The sequence below is a fragment of the Astatotilapia calliptera genome, chromosome 23 (genome assembly GCF_900246225.1).
Source record: "Astatotilapia calliptera chromosome 23, fAstCal1.2, whole genome shotgun sequence".
In the NCBI taxonomy this organism is placed as follows: Eukaryota; Metazoa; Chordata; class Actinopteri; order Cichliformes; family Cichlidae; genus Astatotilapia; species Astatotilapia calliptera.
The window spans coordinates 21,032,110-21,055,769 of record NC_039323.1 but is presented as its reverse complement, the minus strand read 5'-3'; the positions used below and the strand labels follow the sequence as shown (position 1 = coordinate 21,055,769).

The 23,660-nt window shown below is 37.6% G+C and overlaps 2 protein-coding genes across 3 annotated transcripts in view; one reads left to right on the top strand and one right to left on the bottom strand.

Annotated features, from left to right (window-relative positions):
• The first annotated feature begins 1,170 nt into the window (after positions 1–1,170).
• On the top strand, positions 1,171–3,660 carry LOC113016175 (dynein light chain Tctex-type 1-like). The gene is made up of 5 exons (XM_026158787.1): positions 1,171–1,362; positions 1,703–1,744; positions 2,306–2,429; positions 2,999–3,076; positions 3,158–3,660. Exons 1-5 carry the CDS (start codon positions 1,324–1,326, stop codon positions 3,229–3,231), a joined length of 357 nt encoding a protein of 118 aa, XP_026014572.1. The 5' UTR covers positions 1,171–1,323; the 3' UTR covers positions 3,232–3,660.
• A 4,029-nt stretch (positions 3,661–7,689) lies between these two features.
• The window catches only part of cybb (cytochrome b-245, beta polypeptide (chronic granulomatous disease)), a 30,927-nt gene continuing 14,956 nt past the window's right edge, over positions 7,690–23,660 (bottom strand). The window contains exons 1-14 of one of the 2 annotated variants that reach the window (XM_026158598.1): positions 21,917–21,934; positions 20,754–20,812; positions 19,997–20,089; positions 17,181–17,291; positions 16,007–16,091; positions 15,514–15,662; positions 13,962–14,143; positions 12,863–12,995; positions 12,662–12,754; positions 12,090–12,343; positions 10,088–10,250; positions 9,663–9,809; positions 9,364–9,488; positions 7,690–8,035 (exon numbers count right to left, since the gene is read on the bottom strand). In XM_026158598.1, coding sequence (XP_026014383.1) covers positions 7,918–8,035; positions 9,364–9,488; positions 9,663–9,809; positions 10,088–10,250; positions 12,090–12,343; positions 12,662–12,754; positions 12,863–12,995; positions 13,962–14,143; positions 15,514–15,662; positions 16,007–16,091; positions 17,181–17,291; positions 19,997–20,089; positions 20,754–20,798 — 1,698 coding nt within the window. In that variant the 5' untranslated portion in view covers positions 20,799–20,812; positions 21,917–21,934 and the 3' untranslated portion in view covers positions 7,690–7,917. Of the gene's footprint in view, positions 8,036–9,363; positions 9,489–9,662; positions 9,810–10,087; positions 10,251–12,089; positions 12,344–12,661; positions 12,755–12,862; positions 12,996–13,961; positions 14,144–15,513; positions 15,663–16,006; positions 16,092–17,180; positions 17,292–19,996; positions 20,090–20,753; positions 20,813–21,916; positions 21,935–23,660 lie in introns of those variants that run through there. The other variant, XM_026158597.1, reaches the window with a different exon arrangement.

Here is a 23,660-nt window from a genome sequence, read left to right as displayed (position 1 = left end):
CCCTGATGATCCACCAGGACAAACTCAGCAGTGTGTGAGGAAGAGGAGGAGGAAGAGCCAGCAGCAGCTGACAGATGGAGAGAATAGACAGACTGTTCCCTGTTTGTGAAGGACTGCTAGAAAAGTTTAATATAACTAATTGTCTGTCCTGAATCAGTCTTATTAGGTAATGTTCAAATAATTTTATCATTGCAGTGTTTTCAGTGTGGGAGAAAGTACTCAGGACATTCAAGTTACACACTATGAAAGGCAGCAACAAGTGTAATATTCAGAAACCTAAAGTATGTATCAGCAGCAGAATGGACCTAAAAATAAATGTTTGTTTCAGTTCTATGAAGCTTTGAGTATTTTGAATTAGTAGTACTGCTGTGTTTGTTGCATCATATTGTTGTAATTGTTTATATGCTTTATATATTCTGAGGTAAGTTGATCTATAGTGTTACATCATATTCTATAAGGATGTTATGTGTTTGTAGACTTTCTGCCCAGTTTGAACCATTTAGCAGAAGTCAGCCTGTTTAAGGCTCTGATATCTATTCTGTATGACTTAAAGCAGTTATGACATGGTCTGATTTTCTCACCCATTAAAGGAATATTTCATATATCAGTCTACTCTTCATTTTATCAGAAACAGTTTTCACAGCTCGTAAATTTTCCTTTTACACATACGTGTAAGCATTGAGCCAAATCTTTACTGAAGCTCAGTATTTGACACAGAGTTCAAGCTTACTGCTGTAATAAATCATAATAATAATAATAATAATAATAATAATAATACATATAATATTGGCCATATTATATTTACATTACCAAAGTAAGATGACTAGTCTCATGAACAGTATTAGCTAATTGTTATTTACTAATTAATCTTAAAATGACTCTTCAGTAAAGAAATGAAGCCCAAAAATCATGTTTTTACAGTCCCGTGGTCTCAGCCTCAGATACTCAACAAATAAAAGTGATCTCATAAAAAAAAACAAAAAAACAAAAAAACATTTCTGACAGAAATGTTCCTTCAATGCATTCACATTCTTCCAAATTCAATCTGCTGTACCTTGTCAAGCATGTACATTTTTAATTTAGGCAATCTGTATTTCTGTCTCAAGGCTGTATTTCACTGAGCCTCCATTAGGGGTCAGCGGTCAGCTAAGCACCGGTACTCCCTCCGGGTTCGGATCGCTCTTTTCGTGCGTCGTTGACTCCACTGACAGCTCCTCCGGAAGTCCCTAAGAGCTCCTGTCGCTTTATCTGTGAACAAAAGGTTTTTCTGGCTTTGTTTTTTCTTCTGTCAGTAAGAAAAAAAGTAGCCCTAGCCGGTGTCAGATGACAGGAGGAATGGAGGAATTTCATAACGGAAGCGAGGTTAGTCCTGATCCGAATTCACCGTTTTCACCAGTGACAGCAGAAATGAGCTAGCTAGCCACTCCCAGTGATAGCGGCGATTTTTTTTAATGCAAACGTCCTAAAATCAATAAATATAATTTATAATATTCAAAATAATCTGCTGTTGCTTTTACTGCTTAATGTGTTGTTAAAAATAAACGTTTACGTGCTCCAATAAGGTTAAATCTGTTGCTAAAAAGTGTTGCTAAAGTGATCCTATGGGTCACTTTAGCATTTTTCCATAAACGTATGTTTATTTAACTAAAGTCCTGTCATGTTATCTTTATTATGACCTGATGATCTGCTTTCTCTATTTTAGGGCTCATTCAATGCAGAAGAAGCTGACACCATAGTCAAAGAAGTAAGGTTTACTTTTATATGCAGCGTTATAAATCCCTTTAATGTCTTAACCCATTTTGCGCCACAGTGTCGTCATGTTTTTCAGGTCTTTATTAAACAAACACTGATTTTGTTCTTTGGGGAGTAAAACAAAAGCACATTTAACATTTTCCCAAGTATTAAGTCATAAAAATAGAAGTTTCAACAGCAGGTTGTTATGGAGAGATGCTTCGATTGTGTAGTAAACGGTTTAGTTTGATTGACTAAAGATTAATAATTAAATCTAGCCATGTAAACAGCTCAAATACACTCCTATTTTTAAATGTAACTTTTACGCGTCATTCATTTTTGCACATAATTTAAAGCTTTTTGATTTGTGTTTCATTGCTAAGCTTGCGTAGTTTTTCTGTGCTCCTGGGAAAATTCAAGATAATAAAAAAGTATCTTTAAAACCTCAGAAAAACCTTCAGAAACAAGCTGCACTCACTGCCTCTTTGTCTCAGTCTCCTCGGGCGCCAGCAACACCGGCTGACTAACACATGACTCTGAGCGCTGTGATGCCGTTTCTCTGTGTTTGTGTCAGTGCATTGAGAACGTCGTGGGCGGCGGAGACTACAGCCAGAGTCAGGTGAACAAGTGGACGGCGAACATCGTGGAGCGCTGCCTCACGCAGCTCGTCAAACAGGGCAAGCCGTACAAGTACATCGGTGTGTATTTGTTACTGTTAGAGTTAACCTTTTCATGCTCTTATGTTTGCCCTCCTATGAATTGTCACTCAAAAACAAGAAAGTCCCAGGGGGCCCAGCCAATCTTAAATCTTCACTCTCATGTCAATCTCTAATCTCTTCTAAAAATAGAGGAGGGTAATGGATTCACTTGAAGATTTAACTCAAAAAACATAAAAATCTCAGACTGTTGGCTTTAAACTGTTAAAGTGTTGAGGCCAATGTGTGATCCAGCTGCCACTCAGATACAAACTTCATTGCTATATATATATATATATATATAACTAATACGTTTATATAAATCAATTTCACAAATTTCTGCAATACCAGCCCACCAGGGGGCCCTGTACCACATGGAAACAGTTTTGTTTGTTTTGTTTTGTTTTTAACATAAAACAGTTACTGTAGAGGAAAAAAATCAGCTGATCCAGAGATGTTTTTAAAAAATCTTTTATGTGTTTGTCCTCGTTTGTCCTCGGGGTAAAATAATGAAACCAGATAACATAAAGAGACGCTTTAAAACTAATTCTTGTGACTTTGTTTGTGCACAGTGACGTGTGCTGTGATGCAGAAAACAGGTGCCGGCCTCCACACAGCCAACTCCTGCTACTGGGACACTGCCATGGACGGTATGTGTTGATTTTGGGGTGTTGTTCCCCTCCTCGATGTGCGACTATAGACGTTTTCTCATTGGTTTTTCGTGTCTGTAGGGAGCTGCACGGTGAGGTGGGAAAACCGCACCATGTACTGTGTGGTCAGCGTGTTCGCCGTGGCCACCGCATAGAAAAACGCACACACATTAATGAATCCACGAGGAGTGCAGTGTGCTCTTGTGACCAGCAGGAGGACACCAAGTGCCACAGAGCCTTCACCCGTACAGCTGTCTGTGCCTTCTGTCAGCTCCCTTAGACCAGTGAGCTCTGAGCAGCAGCTGCAGTGGCTCAAACAGCTGTATGGCTTCAGTTTCCAGCCTTCAGGTGCATGAAACGCCTTCATCGTAATGTATTTACTCCCCTCGCGCCACCGCCGTGCTTTCATAGCTTGATGTTCAGCTGCATTTATCCCAGACGCCTGACAGCTTGCTGTAAAACGACACGTTCAGTCAGGTCCTTCAGTGTTTTGTCTGTTTGTGAATCATGTAGATGAGAGAGAGAAAAGACACTTTTTGTACTCGAGCTGCAGGATAATAAACACGAAGACATTTAAGAACGAGCAGCAGCTTCCCCTCGTCTTTCTTTACACTAATAAAAGCGTAATTCTGTTTTATTTTTTCTGCTTATTTATGATCCCATTGATTTTATCCTGCTTTATTTTACATTTTTATATGATTTTAGCTACTTTTTGTTTTTTTTTCTTTTCCTTGAATAAAGATTTGTTTATATAATGTGTTTATTTGTAGCATGTATCATTTTAGGCTTCTTTTAGTTAAACAGAACAGTTATGAGATGCTTTAGCAACAGTGTTTTAAGAATCTTCTTTCATTTAAATAAAGTAAACCTAACTGATTATACAAATATGTCTTATACATTTTTTCTCTGAAGTAAAATAAAGAAGTATTTAGCCTATTTAATATTTAATTTAAAACCTAAAGGAATAACATTTTATAGTTGTTTCTTTTATGAGTTGATTGCAGGACTGTTTTGTTTTTGTTTTTTTAAGTTTAACAAACTTAGAAAAGTAAAATATTTTCCTCTGTAGTGCAATGACAGGGAGTTTACAAGCGCCTCGAATTTGTGCCGAAACGCAGCAGCTCTCAGCACCGACTGGAGAACCGGGTTTGACCCGTTTTTCACTGGAACAAAAGATTATTCATGTCTGCCTTGCACCAGTGTCGCAGACAAACGTCAGATGTCGCCATTAAACTAGGACAGCTTTGCTAAAGCAGGGATCAGCGTTCTGCTGTGACACCATTTCCACCGATCGATCTACCTGTGGAGCAAAGTAGTTAAAATACCAATAAAGACCTACTTTAAACATCCATCAGCACTTTGTTCTACATAAATCAGAGAGAGGGGTCTAAAGCTGTGGCTTAAAGCTCCTGTTTACTGCTGGTAAATTTCCACCAGGAGCTTTATGGGATATCATCTCAAAAGGAATTCAGTTGTAGTCTTGCAAACACTGACCCAGTCTTTAAAATAATCTTATAGGCTGAAAAGGCACGTTTTTACTTGTGAACAGGTAGCAGACTTTAGTCTTTTATAATCCATTTAGAGTGTGGTGAGAGTTACTAAGTATGTGCACACAGACACACAAGAGTACCTGTAGACTTTTACACTAATTATAAATTCTACATGTGTTGTTGTTTTCGCACATAAACTCATCCTGCCAGCCTGGTGACATTAGACTAGAGTCCTGCTGATCTTAAAATAACCAAGTCTGTTTACTGAAGCACGGTTTTAATGTGTTTGTACTTTCTTGTGCTACTTTGTTCAGTTGTGACATATTTTGGATTTAAATTTTGTGCAAATTATCACAGTTTAACTGAAAGTCAGTTAAACTTCATGGATTTTGAGTCTATTTCAACAACTTTGGTGCAAATCAAAGGGACAGCGTTGACAACAATCAGACAATCAAAAAAAAAAGAGGAACGGCTTTGAAGTTGGTGGCTCTCTCTATATTCCTCCTAACTATTTTTCTTTAGTTTGCTTTTTTCTGCTTGTAGCTTGAGATAGTACCTGTGTGACCTGAATGGGTTGCACAGATAGTCCAGCTCCAACAGGATGGCACAACCATGCTCAACATCACAGGAAGGATGCCCATGTTCCAGCAAACCCTCATGTGTGGAGGAGATACCAGGAAATGAGCTGTTATGCAACGAGAGCTGAACAGGGCTGTAGAAGAGCATGAACCCAGCAGTGTTTGTGCCTCATGTGCATGTTTCTAACCAGACTGTCAGAATGAGACTCTATGAGGGTGCTGGGCATTGTGGACAGTGTGGCCATATTAACTAGATGGGTTGCCAACATTGACCGGAGGGCATTTTTTTTGTTATTACATTAATAATATGTGTTTTCTTGTTCTTTTTTAGAGCACTTGCACTCATGCACGCTATGCAGAATCAAAACCGTAGATGCATAGTACACTCACAGAGAAGTATAACCGCAGTTATAAAAGTGGAAAATATCTTTCTTAGATTGCAGAAGCAAAGCGGGAAACAAACACAGAGACTTTTTCCCTCGGTGCAGACGTGGATCGAGTAACTCACCACACAGTAGGACAGCTGACTGTGAGAGAACTGTGTCTTCAACGCATTGCCATTAGTTTCACGATTTTCGAGTAGGGCTGCGCTTTGAAAACTAGCTGCACAAGCTGGTGAATGACCTTTTTTTGCATGGCTCCTTCCTCCCTGTCCTCCTCAGACGTGCTGGTTACTGTTGCAGAAGCACTAAACTACTGTTAACCCAATAATTAAACTGAGATCATACTGCAAAAAGTTAGCAGCAATACGGATGTTTACGTTTTCCATTATTAAATTGTACAAATTAGTGCAACTTAATTTGACTTTATCAGTTGGTTTAATAAACTGAAACTGTAAAAATGAGAAACCTTTAAAGTCTTGAAGCTTGACAACTAGTAACCAAGACCTCAGAAGTTTTCTTTAAATTGAGTTTTTCGTCCATGTAACATTTTAAAATGTCTTTACTTCATTAAACAGTTCATGCTGTACGTTTAGCTTTAGAGGCTCTGGAGAAAATGTATTCATTATTTAAATACCAACACGTTGTTGATTAAAATCTTTCACACAATGATGAAACCATTTGGAAAGGAAGACCTCGCAGTCAAAGCACTGCATTCTCCTGCAGAAACAGAATCAAAGGTGTGTTTTTTTTCCTGCAACATGAAAAGAAGAACAATTCATTCTCTATTAAAAAAGCAACAAAAGAGCATATTCACAAGTGTCCTTCAGCGAAGTTTGAACAAATTGAAGCGGTCATTTGTCAGGGATGCAGTGAAAAGTCAGGAAGTTTAAATTTAGTTTAGTTTTTATTAGACATTATGAGTTAAGAAATATTTTCAGCAGATTCCAAAAGTTTTTTCATTTACTATTTAAAAAGAAAAAAGCAGTGAATCCAAAATAATTACAGCAGGGATGTTATAGTAATTTTACTGCATGGGCCACACACATCCCACTTTGATGTGAAGTGGGCTGAACCAGTAAAAACGCGATAAACGTGTAGAAAATTCATTCAAAGAAAATGTCTTTGTAGTTTGGGATAGTATGGATGGCAATGAGTGGTGGGAGTCATTATCAGTAGGAAAAACTACAGAACTTGTGAAAATGCTGTTAAAGTTCAACATCTATCCACTAAAGCTGTCCAGGCTTACCTTTGATGCCCCTGACTTACAGTATGACAACAATATAGACATCTGATGTCTGAAAAGAATGACAAAAAGAACAGCAATAACCAAAATGTATAATAATTATCATGAAATATACCTTTTAAGAGTTTTGAACACTGTAATCAGCTAAATATGAAAATAAAAAGGTGGAACTACTTTCTCGTCTCCTTTGAGGATCTTTTTGACTATCGTCAAGAGATTGAGTTTGAGTTTTTTCATTAAAGGATTGAGAGCAATTTTAAATGTGTTTACCTTTGTGGTTGATTATTTGACAACAAGCAGTCTCACATGGTAAAATGAACTTTAGGTGACAGAGCCTCTATTAGTAAATCCAACCATGCATATAACCCAGATTTATGCCACAGCTCTCCTTTTCTTATAGCAACACCACCCAGACCTCTGAAACAGACAGACCCTTCTCCAGAAAGCACTCCAGCAGGTAGCCTTCTGCTCCTTCCTGTTCTTGGATTGGATCAAACAGCTATTCAACTTTTTTAGAGAAATCAGGAAATAATCACACAGTAGAAGATTGCTTCTGGTTGGTCCTTTTTTTTTTTAATCAAAACAAGCTAAACAAAACATTTCTAGCCATAAAAGTCTTTGCCACATTTCTGCTCTCATAGAAAAAACACGGCAGCACAAAAGCATAAAGCATCCTGGAGCTTGTTCGGTCCATGGAGAACGTTTGCAGCAGCCAAAGCTTTAAAGGCCTCCACCTCTTCCCTCATACTGTTAGGGAATTGAAACCGCCTTTTAAGAAGATGAATCCACTTCTGGCACAAAGGAAAATCAATGAGGTGGAAACAAAAAAAAAAAAAAAAAAAAAAAAGACGAGAGAAAACATTCTGAAAGTGGCGGTTTCACTTGTTGATGGAACAAAAAAGGAGAAGACAGTAACCTAGACAACGCCACAGGGTTTATTTTGAGTAACAACTGTATCTTTGCAGAAGTCTGCGGTGAAGACGTGATGAGAAGCTTGTTCCCGTCACCGATGAGCTGCCACTTGTTCCAAATGTAAATTTGTTCTTTTTTCAGAGGAAACTTGATAACTTATAATCAAGCAGCTACTTGGAAAGTTCCCCTTTTTTTTATCATGATCTAGCTGCTGTTTCTGATTTTCTTTGTTTTCCTAGAAATTTTCTTTATTGAAGATGAACTTGACATCAGCAGCTGAATGAGACATACACTGTTTCTCCAGAGATGTCGCCAGCTGAGGCGGACCGCACAGGAACACACCAACTTTAGATCTGCAGGCACAAAACACCCCAACACTTTGATTATAGATATTGGTATTTATAGCATTCATCAGAGCAACAGTCATGGCTGTATTCCACTCAGTGGTCACACTTTAATAGCTTCAGAAAGAATCAAAAGGCAATGAATTAGCAGCAAAACTTCACCTGCATTTTGCTGTTTTGCAAACAATTCAAAAGTTCTCACAGAATAACTGAATTTGTGTATTTGTAAGTCTGTGCTTTAAATACTTACTATTTCCTACAGGCAGTTAAATCCAGTGTTATAAAAAGATCCCAGGGACCCCATTTAAATAGAGGTACTACACATACCAGCATTAAAATTTCAAGAAACAGGAAATGGATGAAAAAAAATAAATAAATGTTAGGCGCAGAATGTGGCAGTAAGTTTGTACAGGCCTGCAACTAAAGATAAAATACAGATGGATAAAGAAAGATAAAAATCCATACTGGATTAATACACTGAGTGTTTTCTTATTTACCTAATTTGTTATTGGTAAAACTTTAAAAACAGTATGAAATGACCTTTAAAGTAACGAAAAGTGGCACCAACTTGGGAGATACTGCTAATAAAATAGTTTACACAATTACAAGGAGAAACACAATTTATAAAGTTTATATTATCACAAAATATAACTTGTACATGCTGAAGGTCAGTCTGACTAAATCGTTTTACCTTAATACATTATTGGTAACGTATACAGTGTGCCGGACTGATATTTTGTTGTTTTGAGAAACTTTTTCCTTTGATGTACCGAACTGTATCATACAGGTATGCAGGAATTGTAAAGTTCGTTGACTAACCAATTAATGTCTTATCAGTATTAAAGGGTGCTCTACAAAATGAAGACTCTCCTGTTTATGTCTTTGAGTATTTAGCAATATGCAAGCAGTTATATATTTGTTATTTACTGCATCAGAAAACCTTGACTTTTTACGTAACTGTATATGATATTTCACTCTGAGCTGTAATGGACCTAATGTACGACACAGCATGATATTAATATTCTCAAATAAAATTACAAAAATCTCTACTAAATAAAATACTTGAGTAAATCTACTCAGTTTTAAAGCTGCCTAAAATTAGGCAAAGTGGAAGAAAATATGCTGACCCATTTCATTCTTTTATAACTGAGATTGGTATGATGTGCTGACCACTTCTCCCAGTTTACCAGAGATGAGTTTAATAAGATAAGATAAGATAAGATAAGATAACTACATTTTCAGTCATTATGTAGTGAAGAGGTAACAGCAGTTCTTGAGTAGATGAGATCATGGACTGTGTTTGCTTATGGAGAGATAATAACGTTAAAGAGGCTCACCGAGGGTGCTGCGAAGTAATATTGGTAAACTCATTGTCCCAGTTAGGTTTCCCGTAAAAGGTCTTCTGCTTCAGTCCGGTGATCGGATCATTTTCTGCCTCATGGTGAACACGGAAATGAGCCGCCTGTTAAAGGAAATGACAGATGGATGTCACTTTTTTTCTTTTTATGACTTTTTGCTTAATTTAAGAACCACATGCATTAAACCATAACATAAGAAGATTTCTTCAATCACAAAAAATGGTATTTGTTGTCAGTTCAGCCCACAGAAATAAAAATTTATATCAGTGCCTTCATACCTCCTGCTCCTTCCAGCGGGTGAGGTAGATGTTGTAGCTGAGGAAGCCCATCATGTTCTTCTCCGTCATCTGGCCCTCCAGGGACTGCAACAGGTCTGCAAACCACTCGAAGGCTTGGGTCTCCGGACAGAGCCAGTAGAAGTAGATCTGGCAAACAGTTTATTAACCTGACATTCAGACTTACTTACATTTATCATTTATTTTTTGGTTCATTTCAAACACTCTTATTTCACACTTTTTAACTCAAAGCCTTCAGTAAATAGTTTCACAGCAAAATGGATATGTAGCATCTAGCATTTCTTCCAGACAGATGTTGTAGATAATAATTTTTATTTTTGTTTCATTATGAACGCTTCATGTGGGGCTTATGTGATATGGTTAGTTTTATTTAAACACATTTTTTTTAATTTAAAGTTCTCGCTCACCTTTTTGGTAAAGACATCTTGGTTGTTCTGGATGCGTTTGTACCACACAGATTTGAGGATGGAGGCAAAGGGAGTCACTCCAATTCCTGCACCCACCAGCATGACCACCTCATAACGAAACACGTCTTCACTGGCGGTACCAAACGGGCCATCTATGGCCACCCTGACAACAAAATATACACAAAATAATCTTATATCCTGTTTTTACTCTGCTCTGTGCTTTCAAGTCAAGCTTTATTTACCCAATAAAACTTTGATTATGTGTATTTATCTCAAAGATTAACTTGCTAACTTGCTTAACATGTGGATGTATTGGGACTTTTAGCCCCACACCCTAACTAAAGACCCATGGGCTCTGTGGCTTAACCCACCACTAACTAAATCTGACATTTCCAATGTGCAACTGTTGCTAAAATGTGAGCAATTAAGATATTTTTTGTCCCTCAGAGAGACAATGCTACTTGCTTGGTAATGCTACTGTATGTTTAGTCACTGTCATTGTTCACATTTATGTTTGTGTGTAAAATTAAGCACTCACGTATTGGACGTACAAGTTCCTAGTACTTCATTAGATTTATTAGGTTAATGCTAATTTCCAGAAAATCTTTATTATGTTGAATATATGAACACATGATCTTCTTCTCTGATGTTTTTTTGCTAAATGTTTTGACCCTGTTAAGATTATAAGAGATTCCATTATTTATTTATTTAGTTGTTTTTAACAAGATAATTGTGATGGCCCAATAATTCATGATGTACATCACAAGATCTAAAAATTTAACTTTTTAATTACAATAATGATTTTACTTAAGTGACTGTAGTGCATAGTGAGTTTTTCTTTGTTTATTCTCTTATTTGTCTGTGTTATGGCAAATAAATTAAGCTTAAGTTACAAATTTGTGGAACTGGAAATGGCTTGAGTAACCAACATTATACTGAGATTTACACAAGGAACTATACAGAGCATGAGCATGAGAGCCTCCTCTTGATGTTAAAGGGCTGTACTAAAACTTGTTTTATCACCTTTTTATTACAACGTGATAATGTCAGATTGTTATGGTGTCTTTTTAGGAAGTTGTATCCAAAAAATTCAAAATGTATTGTGCAGCTCTGCCCTTTCATATGACATATTAATCAATATGTTTTTTTGAAAGATTTTTTTCAAGGTCAGCTTTGACCTTTGGTGCTAACAATAAAGATAAGGTCAAATGCTTGAAAAAGATATCTTGAAAACTGTGGACGTTAAACTGCTGAAAAAAGACATATAACATATTGTCTTCCTTTGGACGGAGAAATATTTGCGATGTTGCCATGCTATGCCTCCAAAAGTGGCTGAAGTCTGCACAACCTCCAGCAGACATGCAAAGAGGCATGGTGCATTGCCATTTTGAATGAAGGCTGCATACATGACTTCAGTCTCAAGCTAACTGCCATTTTTTTGCATCTGCTTTGGCAAATTCTAGAAAAAAATCTAAGGCCAGTTATATAATGTGTATATTTTTTTTAAATATTAGCTTCTTTTTGTTGTCATCTAGAACAGCTATTTATTTGTTTTGCCTTCAAGCAACTTAAATAATGACATAATTTCAGGATTATTAAGGGATAATTGAAGACTTGGTCACTGTGCTGTTGTCTAGCAAGTCCAATCAAGGTCTATCCAAGCAAACAGTACACTGGCCTTAAGGTGATTCGAGGCAGCAGCTCAAAATAAAGGCCTCCTTCTTTCATTGTCTGGTCTATAGAAAAGAATTAGTGCTCAAATTTGCACAGCAGGACCACTGTGAAAAGATGGTATTCTTAATATTGTATGATTTTTACTGTTTGTGCCCCTCTACTCATTTCTTATGTGAGGGAAGAGAAACAGACATACACAATAAACCTCTCAGGGCTGTAAATGAAACCCCTCCTGCCAACTTTTCAAAGGCGCACTGGACAGGCAGCAATCAACTGTAATCACAAGCAATTTAAAGCACAATTTTCCTCTGTTGTCAATCTTTCCTACTTGGGCAGTTTCCAGGCCTCCTGAGGCTCATTTTTGTCCCCTCCACAGGCCTCGTACAGCGCCTGAGTCCAGTCCCCGACAATACGGATGTGAGCACTGAAGTAGTCCTCCTCAGGGGCTGAGGTCAAAGTGAAGGGGTGCCACTCTAGCCTGGAGACAGATGGACACTGAATGAAGACGTACTGTCCCACCTCCATACTGAAGCCTTTCCTCTTCATCTGTAGTTCCAGTGTCTTGGAAGGGTGCATAACCACCTGAAGACCAGGTACAGGGACAATAGAATTATAATTACAGTTATTTATTCAGCCTTTTTGACCACATAGTAGCTATTGAAAGTAAATACAGTTTCAAGTAGTAATAATTTCCATGGCACAACTCTAAAATCCTTTGTGTTGTTACCTGCTGTGTTAAGTGTAATCTGCAGTTGTAGTATTAGTGTAATAATGCAGCTAAAAGTCAACCTTTTTTGAAAGACATGCATTTTTTAATCATTTTTCTTCAGATATTTAGTTGAAACAAGCTTGGTGGAGCTCCTAAAAAATGTATACCAGTGTAACTGAGGCAGGACCGACCTTAGTAATGACCACTTTTTGATGGGATCGGTAGATGCGGACGATCCTCTCACACACATACAGGATCATGGGACCCAACACCCACTTCCATGTCTGAAGAAGGGGAAAATATTGGATGAAGTACTTTTCTTAAAAGCCTGAGAAGAGATGCAACTTGCTGAGTGTTTGGGCTGGTAAGAAGTTTAGAAATTCAAAGCTAACCCCAGGTGGGTTTCCAGCAAATTCTGGGACAGCACAGTTGGAGCCATTTTTACCCCAGTCTTCAAACTTGTCGGAGCAGTTTTGAGGTTTATTTGTGTCCAGGCTGGCCACCGTCTGTCCTCGCACAATACGCCTACAATCAGACACACACAGAGAAAAGATGAGCACTTAAACATGTGTATCAATGATTATTTGAAGAGAGACCTGGGAATTTAGTTTAACTAAATTAATTTAATGGAAATTATATTATTATAAACTATGTAGACAAAATTACTGGGCCAGCTGCACATTACACCTACAGGAGCTGCATGACTATGGAAAGCAATGCCATGGGGCTCCCAGTGATTTCAGCGAGATTTGTAAAATCAAACATTTCTGAAATAGCGTTTGAAAAGACAGACTGCATGGCTTGATGGTTGAGTTTGTGGTTGGTTGAATCCGTGGTCATGGGACTGTATGAAAGAGCTGAATTCACAGACTAAGCGGCATGGCCCAATATTTTTGTTCACACAGTAAATTTGTAAATCCTTAAAACTAAGTGTATGATTTATAAAGCTCAATCACAGGTAAGTACAAATTTTACCAGTTTAGAGACTGATTCAAGACCAAGTCAGAGTAATGACAGTTCAAGAATCAAATAGTATTGACTATTAGTTAAAACTATGATCAGTATAACATGCGTATGAGTTAAAGACCAAGATCAAGCCCAAATGTCCAAATCAAACCACTAGTCCTGAAAAATTATGTGACAAAACTGCAGTTCACTTGAGGCTGGGAGTCAGAAGGGAGCCAGTTCACATAGACTCCTATGTTACATTGCCCAATGGCATAGCAGTATATACCGTTGGTATATATCACTTCTGGCTCCAACAAGTGCACTAACATTAAGGATAGAAACATAAAGTTGTGGCTAGATCCAGTCTGGTCAAGACAGAAACCAAGTAAATCATTTGTAATAAGCTCATTGAGGGCAAAATACTCTAAGAGGAATTACGTGTGGCTAAGTGTTTCAGGTCAGAAAAAGACAACTAATGTAAAAAAAAGAAAGAAAAAACAGAGCTGGCAGTCCTTTTATGGTTGAAATTTTGTGCTATCTTACGCATAGCCGTGAAACACCAGTCCAATGAAGAAGATGATGAAGAGATGATGCGTGTACCAGAACACCTCAAAGTATGACCTGCGGATGACCTCCATAGATGAAGTGATGATGAGGATGAGTGCTAATGTGATGGCCACACCTGTCAGCCCAGCGACGGTGGTGAACATGACAATGGTAGGATTCTGTAAATGCAGTTTACAGATGACATTTTGAGAAGATTTTCTCTTTAAAAAGGCCAAACAGATGATTAATCTAGAGTGGGATGAAGTCCCAAGTCATCGCCTCAGTTTTTCAGTTGCTTCAGTTGTAATGACACACCTCATGTTTGTTGACTAACTTCCCTCATTTACTAAATGGCTGTTTTGTCATACTTCCCTATATCACAGAGGTTGATTGTCTAACACAAGGTAACAAGAAGGAAACAAATGTTAGAAATGTTGGAAAGCGGAATTTATAAAATGAAATGGAAAGCCTAAAAGTCTCTAAAGAGTCAGCTGGAATATTGGTGAATTAAAATAGGTTAGCACTTAGCTAACCCCAATTAGCATCGATGGTCAAGTTAAAATCACCAAATCTTATGTACATCTGAGGAAGTCAAACATGTTTACTCCACACAGAAAGGCCCAAGTCAGGATTTGAACCAGGAACGTGGTTGCTGTGAGGCAAAAGTGCTTGCCAAACCACCGTGCTACCCTTTTGCAATTCTTGGATCACTGTGAAGGCACCATGTCTCTGACCTCTGACCACTCTTCATCATGTGCACCAAATATGATCACTTTTGTTTTACTTCTAGATTGTCTTTCTGTGGGAGTTTGGACAATTGTGCTATTTTACAGTAAGAAGACGTTTTTAAGCAGTAATTAAAATGTATTGGTAATTTTGCAGAAAAACAAAACCAAAAAAACATTTCCCCATTTTGTACTGTAAGTACACTGTACTTTTTGGGCTTGGGCTGTTATGGAGTTGCTTAACCTTGCCTACCTTCCAGGTAATTTACAGGAAAGTAAACACTTCTTTCTTGTACACTCCTTTTGAAAGTTATGTTTGAACAGTGATTGTTAAAGAAAAGAAAGACCTGCAAGTTTTGATGGTATTTACTTTTTCTTGTATGTTGGTAAGGAAGAACGGTCCTTCATGGCGGAATTACACCCTTCGTTGTGGGCGGTACCACATTTTAAAATATTTTCATGTGCATGTTTTGTCTTTTTCGGAACCTCAATCTTTCTTTGTCTGAAAGAATGAGGTTTATGTTCTTTTTGTTTTTTTGCTTATATCAATTGTCAAAAGTTTCTGTTTTGGCTTATGAACAATTGTATTTGAGAAACAGTATCATTAAAGATGAAATTTCACAACTGATCTTGAGGTTTTTTTAAGAAAAAGGGAAGTTTGCCAGATGAAGTAATACTACTCAATACAAAATTTAGTAAGAAGTTGCAGAGATTTCAAGACATCATTGCAATACAAGAAAACTCAGCTCATATGACTAATCTCACCATTATTTTTGTACTAAAAAGGAAAAAATGAGGGCAGCCTGGCAATGGCAACAACTCACCGTCTCATTTGTTCTGATGGGGTTGAGGAAGGCGGCGTTGTCCCCATTACCAATTTCTGACAGAACAAAGGTCAGAAGGCTGGTGTTGCGATTGAGCTGGGCGTCCATAAAAAACTCAAAGTTAAACAGATGTGCAATAATGTGCACAGCTACAAGAAACAGAGAAAAAGGAAAAATATCACTATAAATATTCAGTGCTTTTCTCCAAAATGTATACAGTTCTGTTTGGGCAGACATTACTGCATAACTACTCATTAAATGGTCATAAGTTAAAGTTAGATGCAGGTTTATTATTAATCATTACTCAGTGGGATATACAAACTCACAAACTCATCTGTATATTCCACTGACCAGTTTAGTCAGTTTATCAACCTCAAGCTATGTCAAAAAATCTATCTTAAAACTTTAATATGCTTTAAATCATTGCTATCATTAGTTATGGGGTAATGATTGCTCCAACCCCTTTAACATGTTAAGAAAAAAGAAAAATTACCTGTATGGAAGGCAATCATGTAAGCCACCAGTTTGTGAAAAGTTAGGTTTCGATCTAGTTGGCGAGCTGCTGTGCGGCTGCAGCACTGAATTTAAACGAGAAACACACAAAAATAAATTAATAAGTGATGAATATTAAAGCACAAGCAAATACACCACTACAGCATTAATAAGTATGGTACACCTGTTCAACTATTGGTTAACAACATCTACTAATCAGCCAATCACATGGCAGAAACCCAGTACATTTAAACATGCATCAATGGTCAAGATCAGTGGTCCCCAACCCCCGGGCCTCGGACCGGTACAAGTCCGTGAGTCGTTTGGTACCGGGCTGCGAGAGTTGAGGCTCAGGTGTGAAATGCATGGTTTTCAGGGTTTTTATCGGTTTTCAGCGTTATTTTGTTATCGTTTTTATCGTTTACTCGGTTTTCCTGGGTCTTTTCACATGTGTTATGAATAAATCTTCTTTTTTTCGGTACCGGTATTGGTTTTATTTTGTTGTATTTATCCGCGACACCTTAAAGGCCGGTCCGTGAAAATATTGTTGGGCATAAACTGGTCCGTGGCGCAAAAAAGGGTTGGGGACCGCTGGTCAAGATGACCTCAGTTCAAACTGAATATCAGAATGTGGACTCAAGGTGATTTAAGTTCACCAGTTCACCAGAGGTCAGAGGACAGTAATGCTCTGAGGTGATATGAAAGAAACAATGACTCAAATAGCCACTTGGTACTACCAAAGTTTGTAGCAGAGCATCTCTTCTACAGTACTCTACGGTATTTTTGCTGATCACAGTGTATCTGACTTCTAATGGTGCTTGCTCATAGGGGGTCATTTGATCGTTGGGTTTTTTCTCTGTATGTATTATTGTAGGGTCTACCTTATAATATAAAGCGCTTTGAGGTGACTGTTGTTGTTTGGCGCTATATAAATAAAATTGAATTGAATTGGTTCCTTCTAGTAGGATAAGGTGCTTTTGCACAAGCTGAAAACATTTCAACCTAATAAAGTAATAAAGTGGCCGGTAAGCAAATGTTTGCAGAAGAATCTGGTCCTATACCCTCATTACTTCTATCAAGTCTTTTCCACATAATGGGACGCATTACATGCTATATACTGTCGTTTTGTGGTAAGCCAGATTTTCATTTATCTGTTATTTATCCTTAATGAATACCTGTATGGTGCCGCGGAGGAAGGAGAGGAGGTTTCTGCAGACTGGCAGCAGGATGAGCATGCAGTTGAAATTCAGGCAGGCAGCAGGAGCTCTGGCCCAGGGCAAAGCTTGCTGTGGAGAGTATAAAAAAACGGTGTGTTACAATAAAAAGTTTTCAAATTCACTTCCCTCACCAGTCACGTATAACAGTTCACCAGTAGGAGGTGAAAAGAGTTTTATATAAACCTGAAACTTAACTGCTGACAGGTGTTAAGCAAAAAGAAGAACTAGAACTGGACAGTAAATGGAAATGTCAAGCAGCAGTTATTTAGTGAGGTTTGTGGAAGTTTGAATGCCTTTTAATGTGTCACTTGAAACCTTAAATAGATCATTTCAAACAAGGCTAATGGATATAATTTTTTATTTTCTTATTTAAAAACAGGCAAAACAACAAGATAAATCAAATTAGAGCACGGTTATGGACGGCTGATGGGCTGTGAACCGATCCGGGACTTTACACCCTACAGCAGTTGGAAATGGCTTGAAAAATTCCATTAGAGTCATTTCTATCATTTAATACTGGCAGTCATAGACTTCATAGAGATTGACACACATTTTAATTTAACACCGTGTCATTGGTACCACAATGCATGCATGCATATATTATCTAGATCCTCTAATCCCCAGAAGAGCCCTGATGAGCTGAAGCTAATCCCTGATGGCTCACTTTCTTTATTTATTCATCTTTTCCATCAGAGTGTTATTGTACTGCAGTTACAGAGCCAGTAAATGCTGGTGAGAATACACGTGTGCTCTCACCACTCTGTTTTACATCAATAATTAACTTCATCTCAACATGGTATTGTTAACCTCAAACCCAGTCCCTCATCCCCAAATCATCATCTGAGCCCTTCCTTCAGTGTAAATGATTCATTTTTTTAAGCTTTCCTGAGGTTCTTTTTGGAGCTTACAGGTTTCTCAACACTTTTGGGAAAACAGTCTCTCTAAAGAAGCAGGATGCAGCCACGCTGAATACTGTTCCTCATCTCTCCATATTAAAATTTGAAAAACAGAAAGTACGAGATGCAATGTTTCACTTCTGCTGGCCTGAAGCCAGATGTGCAGCTGCTGGTCCAAAGTCAGTGTGTCATGAAGCCAGCTGTAACTTACTTCCCTTCTCTGTGTGCACGTTTGCTTGTCGAATAATGCCTATGTAGATAAGGAGTGTTTAACATGGGTGTATATGTGTGTATCAGGTGTAAGAATCCTAAATTGCAAGTTTTATTTGAACAAGATATAATCAGAAATATTTGCAAAGCCCGACAGAAATGGCCTTTGATGCAGGCTGATAGCACTGTTCAAACACAAAACGTTATTACAAAGTCCAACAAAGATCCAATAATACCTCACAGGCACATTAATGACTACAAACAAGTATAAAGATGACATAGTTTAAGTTACTTAAATCTGTTTTCCCTATTTTTATATCTGATCACGCCATTTTTTATAGTAACCGCATTTAACCTTTACTCTTTGTGGACTTCGTTTAAAATATAATTATTATTTTTTTTCTTATCACAGTAAAAACTTTTTCAAATGGCAATTAATAACTTCCCAGCATTCAAACATTAGAAACATCTAGTGCGTCACTCACACTTTTACAAATCTGTTAATTTTTTTTCTTGTTGGCTGCCAGACAACAAACTAATTAAGTTGCAGCATTAATAGTTCATGTGCAATTTCTGATAGCAACTTTGTAATTTAAAAATGAATGAAATGAGGAGTTAATCATCGCCGTAAGCCAGTCCCATCCATAAACGTGATCAGGTGAGAGGGAATAATCGTTAGCTCTCACAGTGGTTATTTTGAATGGGAGATATGAGGCTCTGATATCTTCCATGTGGACCAATTATTTGTGGAAGTGTTAACAAACTGATGGGTTTTGTTCTTGCGTACAGGAAATTTTGGCATTTCCACAACAGAAACTTTAACCAACCCCAGGAAGGGAAATTCCCTTCCTCGTTTCAGGGTATTAACCAGTTCAGCTAATTTGGGTTAAAGTTATAACATAATAATTATACTTGTTACTGCCTAGAAAATGGCCATACATTACAGATAGATTCAGTCATGAGAAAGGGAACATTTTCACAGGATTGTATGCAGTCCAGTGCAAAACCTAAGGACACCCTTACTGCTTTCATTGTTTAGATTTGTTTGGAAGCGTTGCCAAGAGAAAGTCTCTTCTCTCTAAAAAGAACATGGTAGCACTATTACCTTTTTTACATTTGTGCGATCTCAACTCCAAAGGTCAATTCTTGGAGTTAAAATAGACCGTTATTAATTCATTTGCATGTATAGATAGGTATCATGAATCGAGTTTATCTTAACATATAAAAAAAACCCCAAATATCACATAAAACAAAATAAAATATTCATAATTTAGAACATAGAACTGCAAAAATGTATTTCTTTTTAATGCAAGATTGTTTAACTTATTGCCGTGGCTCTGCACTGTATCACTTCTCTATTCTGTTGCATAGTTACAGTGTACTAAAAAGAGTAGTGGGTGGGGTTGCAGGGTCTGCTTTAATTTTCTTGTTGTAATGTTAGAAACTTTTAAACTTTTACTGTAGCTATAATTTGAGGAAATGAAAAAGGCAGAGTCCTGTTTTTTTTCTTTTTTTTTCATTTTTGCCTACAACTTTTGAAATAGGTGCAATTGTGTGTTTAACAGCTTGGAAATTCTCTGAAGAAATAAAAACTAGAAATCTACAAATACCGACTCAGTTTGGAGTGAAAGTCTGTGCAACAGAAGTGAAGTTGCAGGTCGGACTCACCCCGAGCAGGACTCTGGTGTAATACCACCTCTCTACCAGGAAGGCCATGTAGAAATGGACAAACAGGAAGGCGTTGATCCCCAGCCATACCAGCTGTAAAATGCACCCAAACACACTCAGGTTTAAATCAGCTGCAAATACAGCAACAGTTCAGGGTAGATAAAAGCATCTTTATTAACACACCAGGAGTGCAAATATCAGTTAAGTGCACTTGTTTAAGTCCCACTACAACAATGGCACACTTTCAGTGCTTAACTTGGAGAACATTTTTCTTTACCTGCTGAAAATGACTTCTCTTTGTTCAGAAAACAAGTCAGACTGTAATCGAAGTGCAACTAAAAACGTGGCTCAAAACTGTGGCATCAGCTCAAATTTAGAATGGATGCCAAAGAATACTTCATTCAGTTTCATGACTCTATCCTTGACACAGAAAAGAATTCAGATCTATTACCACGATCTACAGCAGCCATTTTTTTTTTTAGCTTAACCAATTAAAACTAAATATTTGGAAAAATGTTTAACTGTTTCAACCAAAGCCTATTTGGTTCAATCAATAAGAAGAAAAATCATATTTTTCTGAAGAAAAAGCTTGTTTTTCCATGTTTAGTCACTGATTTATATACCTTAACTATTTTATGACACATTAATGAGACACTGGTGACAATGCAGCTTGAATGAAAAAAACCCAAACAAAACAACGAAAACGAACAGACGTCATACCAGAAGCCAAAAGGAGAAAATCATTAAATATACTCACAATAACAAAGACTGAAAGTCCCTCGTTGGCGATAAAGTTCCCCATTATGAAAATTGTTTCTGAAAGGAGTGTGTGAAAGAGAGTGTTAGTGTGACAATGTAAAGGGAGACAGGAAATGGTGGCGGAGGAGAGTGAAGACTGCTGTGACTGATTACTCCTTTTATAATCTTTCTCAGGCTACTAATAAGGAAGTGGCCTTTCTGCAGAGGCAGTTTCCTTCCCATCATTCCTCCAGTTACTCTTAATCAAAGTTTGAGAAAACAATTATTAGATGGAGAACAAAAAAAGGTGATAATGAACCCTTAAGCCAACACAGTTAAAAAGAAATCATTTCATTTTCCTAAGAAGGTGTGAAGGACTTTGTTATCAATTGTTTTCTTTCACTTTCAGTCCAAGGTACCAGCTAACAGTTGACCACAGCTAAGGTCCATACAATGATAAGATCGGTTTTATCCCAATTACTCTGCACTTCCAGCTAAAACATTGCTCTGACCGAGAACACCAAATAACTTCTTTCAGGTTGATTGCAGTTGGACTAAATATGTTTATATCCTGTAAAGAAGTCCTATTCGGCCTTGTTTAAGGACCAAACATGACCAAAGATGCAAAATCTCAGACTTTAAACTGCTTTAAATACTCAGTTGCACCTACTTATTTTCTACTCTTGAGTCTGTTACATGTCAATGCAAGTGGATATCCTTAAATGTTCATTTTAAGCACACAGAACTGCCACCCACCTGCAGGTCAAATCAGAATGAAGTTGACATAAAGGGCTCGGAGCTAATCAGCTTATTTGATTATTTATGTTTAATAAATAACAAAGAATTTCCAGAAACACTTGCCCAATTTTAGGATCCCTTTGCTCTAACCATTTTGAGACACAACCTAGTGGTCCCCTGAAATCAAGTTAAGGCGCACAAGGGACAACTGGAAACCTTATAAACCCCTGTTGGGATCAAATGCTATTGAAAGTTAACTCTAAAAAAAAGCATTGAGAAAATTCGCTTAACTAGTCCTGGAAAAATCACATTTTTCTTGGCAGATTCCAGAAGAAAGCAGTTATAGAACATGATCATTTTTAAAGTCTGGTTTATGGTCATAGCATTGGTCTTAATGTGGAGGGGGGTGAAGCCTGACATTCAGATAAGAAATGACACTCTTACCAACATGAGCTGTGAGGATGGGTATTCTGATAGCAGCAGTTGAGTCCAAGGTATGTTGACACTCGAGGGGTAGATGACTGTTTAGGAGGAACTAGGTACTTGATGGCGACATTGTAAATTTTTGTCAGAGGAAGTGGCAGTTTTCTAAACATGAAGTAAAACAGAAGGTAAATTTCCACATGCTTCCTATTTCAAACTAGACTGCAGCAAGGGAAACACATGAACCGAACATTAACTTTGATTTACACTCGAAGAGTACAACAGAAGAGAAAAAGCCAAAAATGTTAGCACTTTTGAATCAAACACAGAGCAAAGGAAAGATGCTTTATTTGACACTAATAACTGGAGCTTTTTGTGTTTTTTACAATTAGAAAGAAGCTTAGCTGCAGTGTGTCATTCTGAGTGAAAGAAAAAAAGCAGTGAGTTATTATCTTTTCCACTGATGACAATGAAAAGATCTAGGGGTCCTTAAGGATTGTAACAAACTACAAGAGGGTTGCAGAGTTTCTTAGATAAGTCAAGATGGAGGCTCAGATAGGGTTTTTTTATGAGGTAGAGTTAAGGATTAACTCTGGGGACACATCACAGAATGTGTATACTTGTTTGGTTCTTTTTTGAGAGTTTCCTCATGAGTCACTCTAAAGCTTTTTCCTTGCTAAAAAGTGGTTGCAGAGAACTTAGAGAGGTTACAGAAGCTTTGAGACAAGTCATGGAGTCTCAAAGGTCCAGCGGGTGGTTCCAGGGGTGTATGAGTTAGAGTTCATCGACGGATTTCTGATGCATTCAGTGTTCATTAGTGAGTTTCATGGGCTTTTTTATGTCAAAGTTCTGTCTTATCTGGGGTTCTTGGTAAGGTTTGGTATGTTTAAGGGGATTTCAATGGTCATAACATCCTTAAGTCGATTACAGTGGGCTAGAGGGGTCTTGATAGGGTTAAAGGCATAAAAATAATTAGATTGAGAGATCTTGATGTTCAATTTTGGGGCTCATGGGACTCATCACTTGACATTTTTCCACTGAGTTGTGTGGTGGCGCTAAATGGCCTCTTGTTGCTTGGGAACATTTTAAGGACTCTTGGAAGTATCTGTGGCACCTTGGGACCCAGGAGTTGATAGGATTCCAAACTCAAATAGTATTGAAAGTGTTCCTGGGGGTTCCTGGAATATCTGACCTCCTAGAAATTGCCTATAATGTGATTCTTTTACTAGTCTCCATTATGTGGATGGTACCTAGAGCTAAGGGTTATTTGATGGAACTGTTCACTTGGATATATTTGATAGGAACATCTTGATAATCCCTGCATTAGAAGACATTTTTTTGTTTGTTTTTTTTCCCCTTTTTAGTGAAACTAAAACCAGCTCTCTTTGCTTGAAAAATAAACTTTCCAAGAACAATAACATGTTCTGGATAAAAACCTGTGGGAACGATAAAATAAAATCAAAAGCATTTAAAAATGATATCAAGGTCATAGTTTTTAAGTTTTATCTGGATTTAAGACCTCCATCACTTTAACGCTGGTGCTTTTAGCACAATTGCATGGATGGAAATCCAACTTTCACTTGGGATTATTGTCAATCAGATCACTGCTGATTGTGTTGAGGGATTTAACATTGCCGATTACATCACACCAATAGTAGTTAAGCCTTAAAATGGCGTCCCTCGTGTATGCTGGAAATGAGTATAAAGTTCCCCTTGAGTGTCATCTTTTCCTTGTTAAATATCTGACTGGTGCTCAGTAAATGCC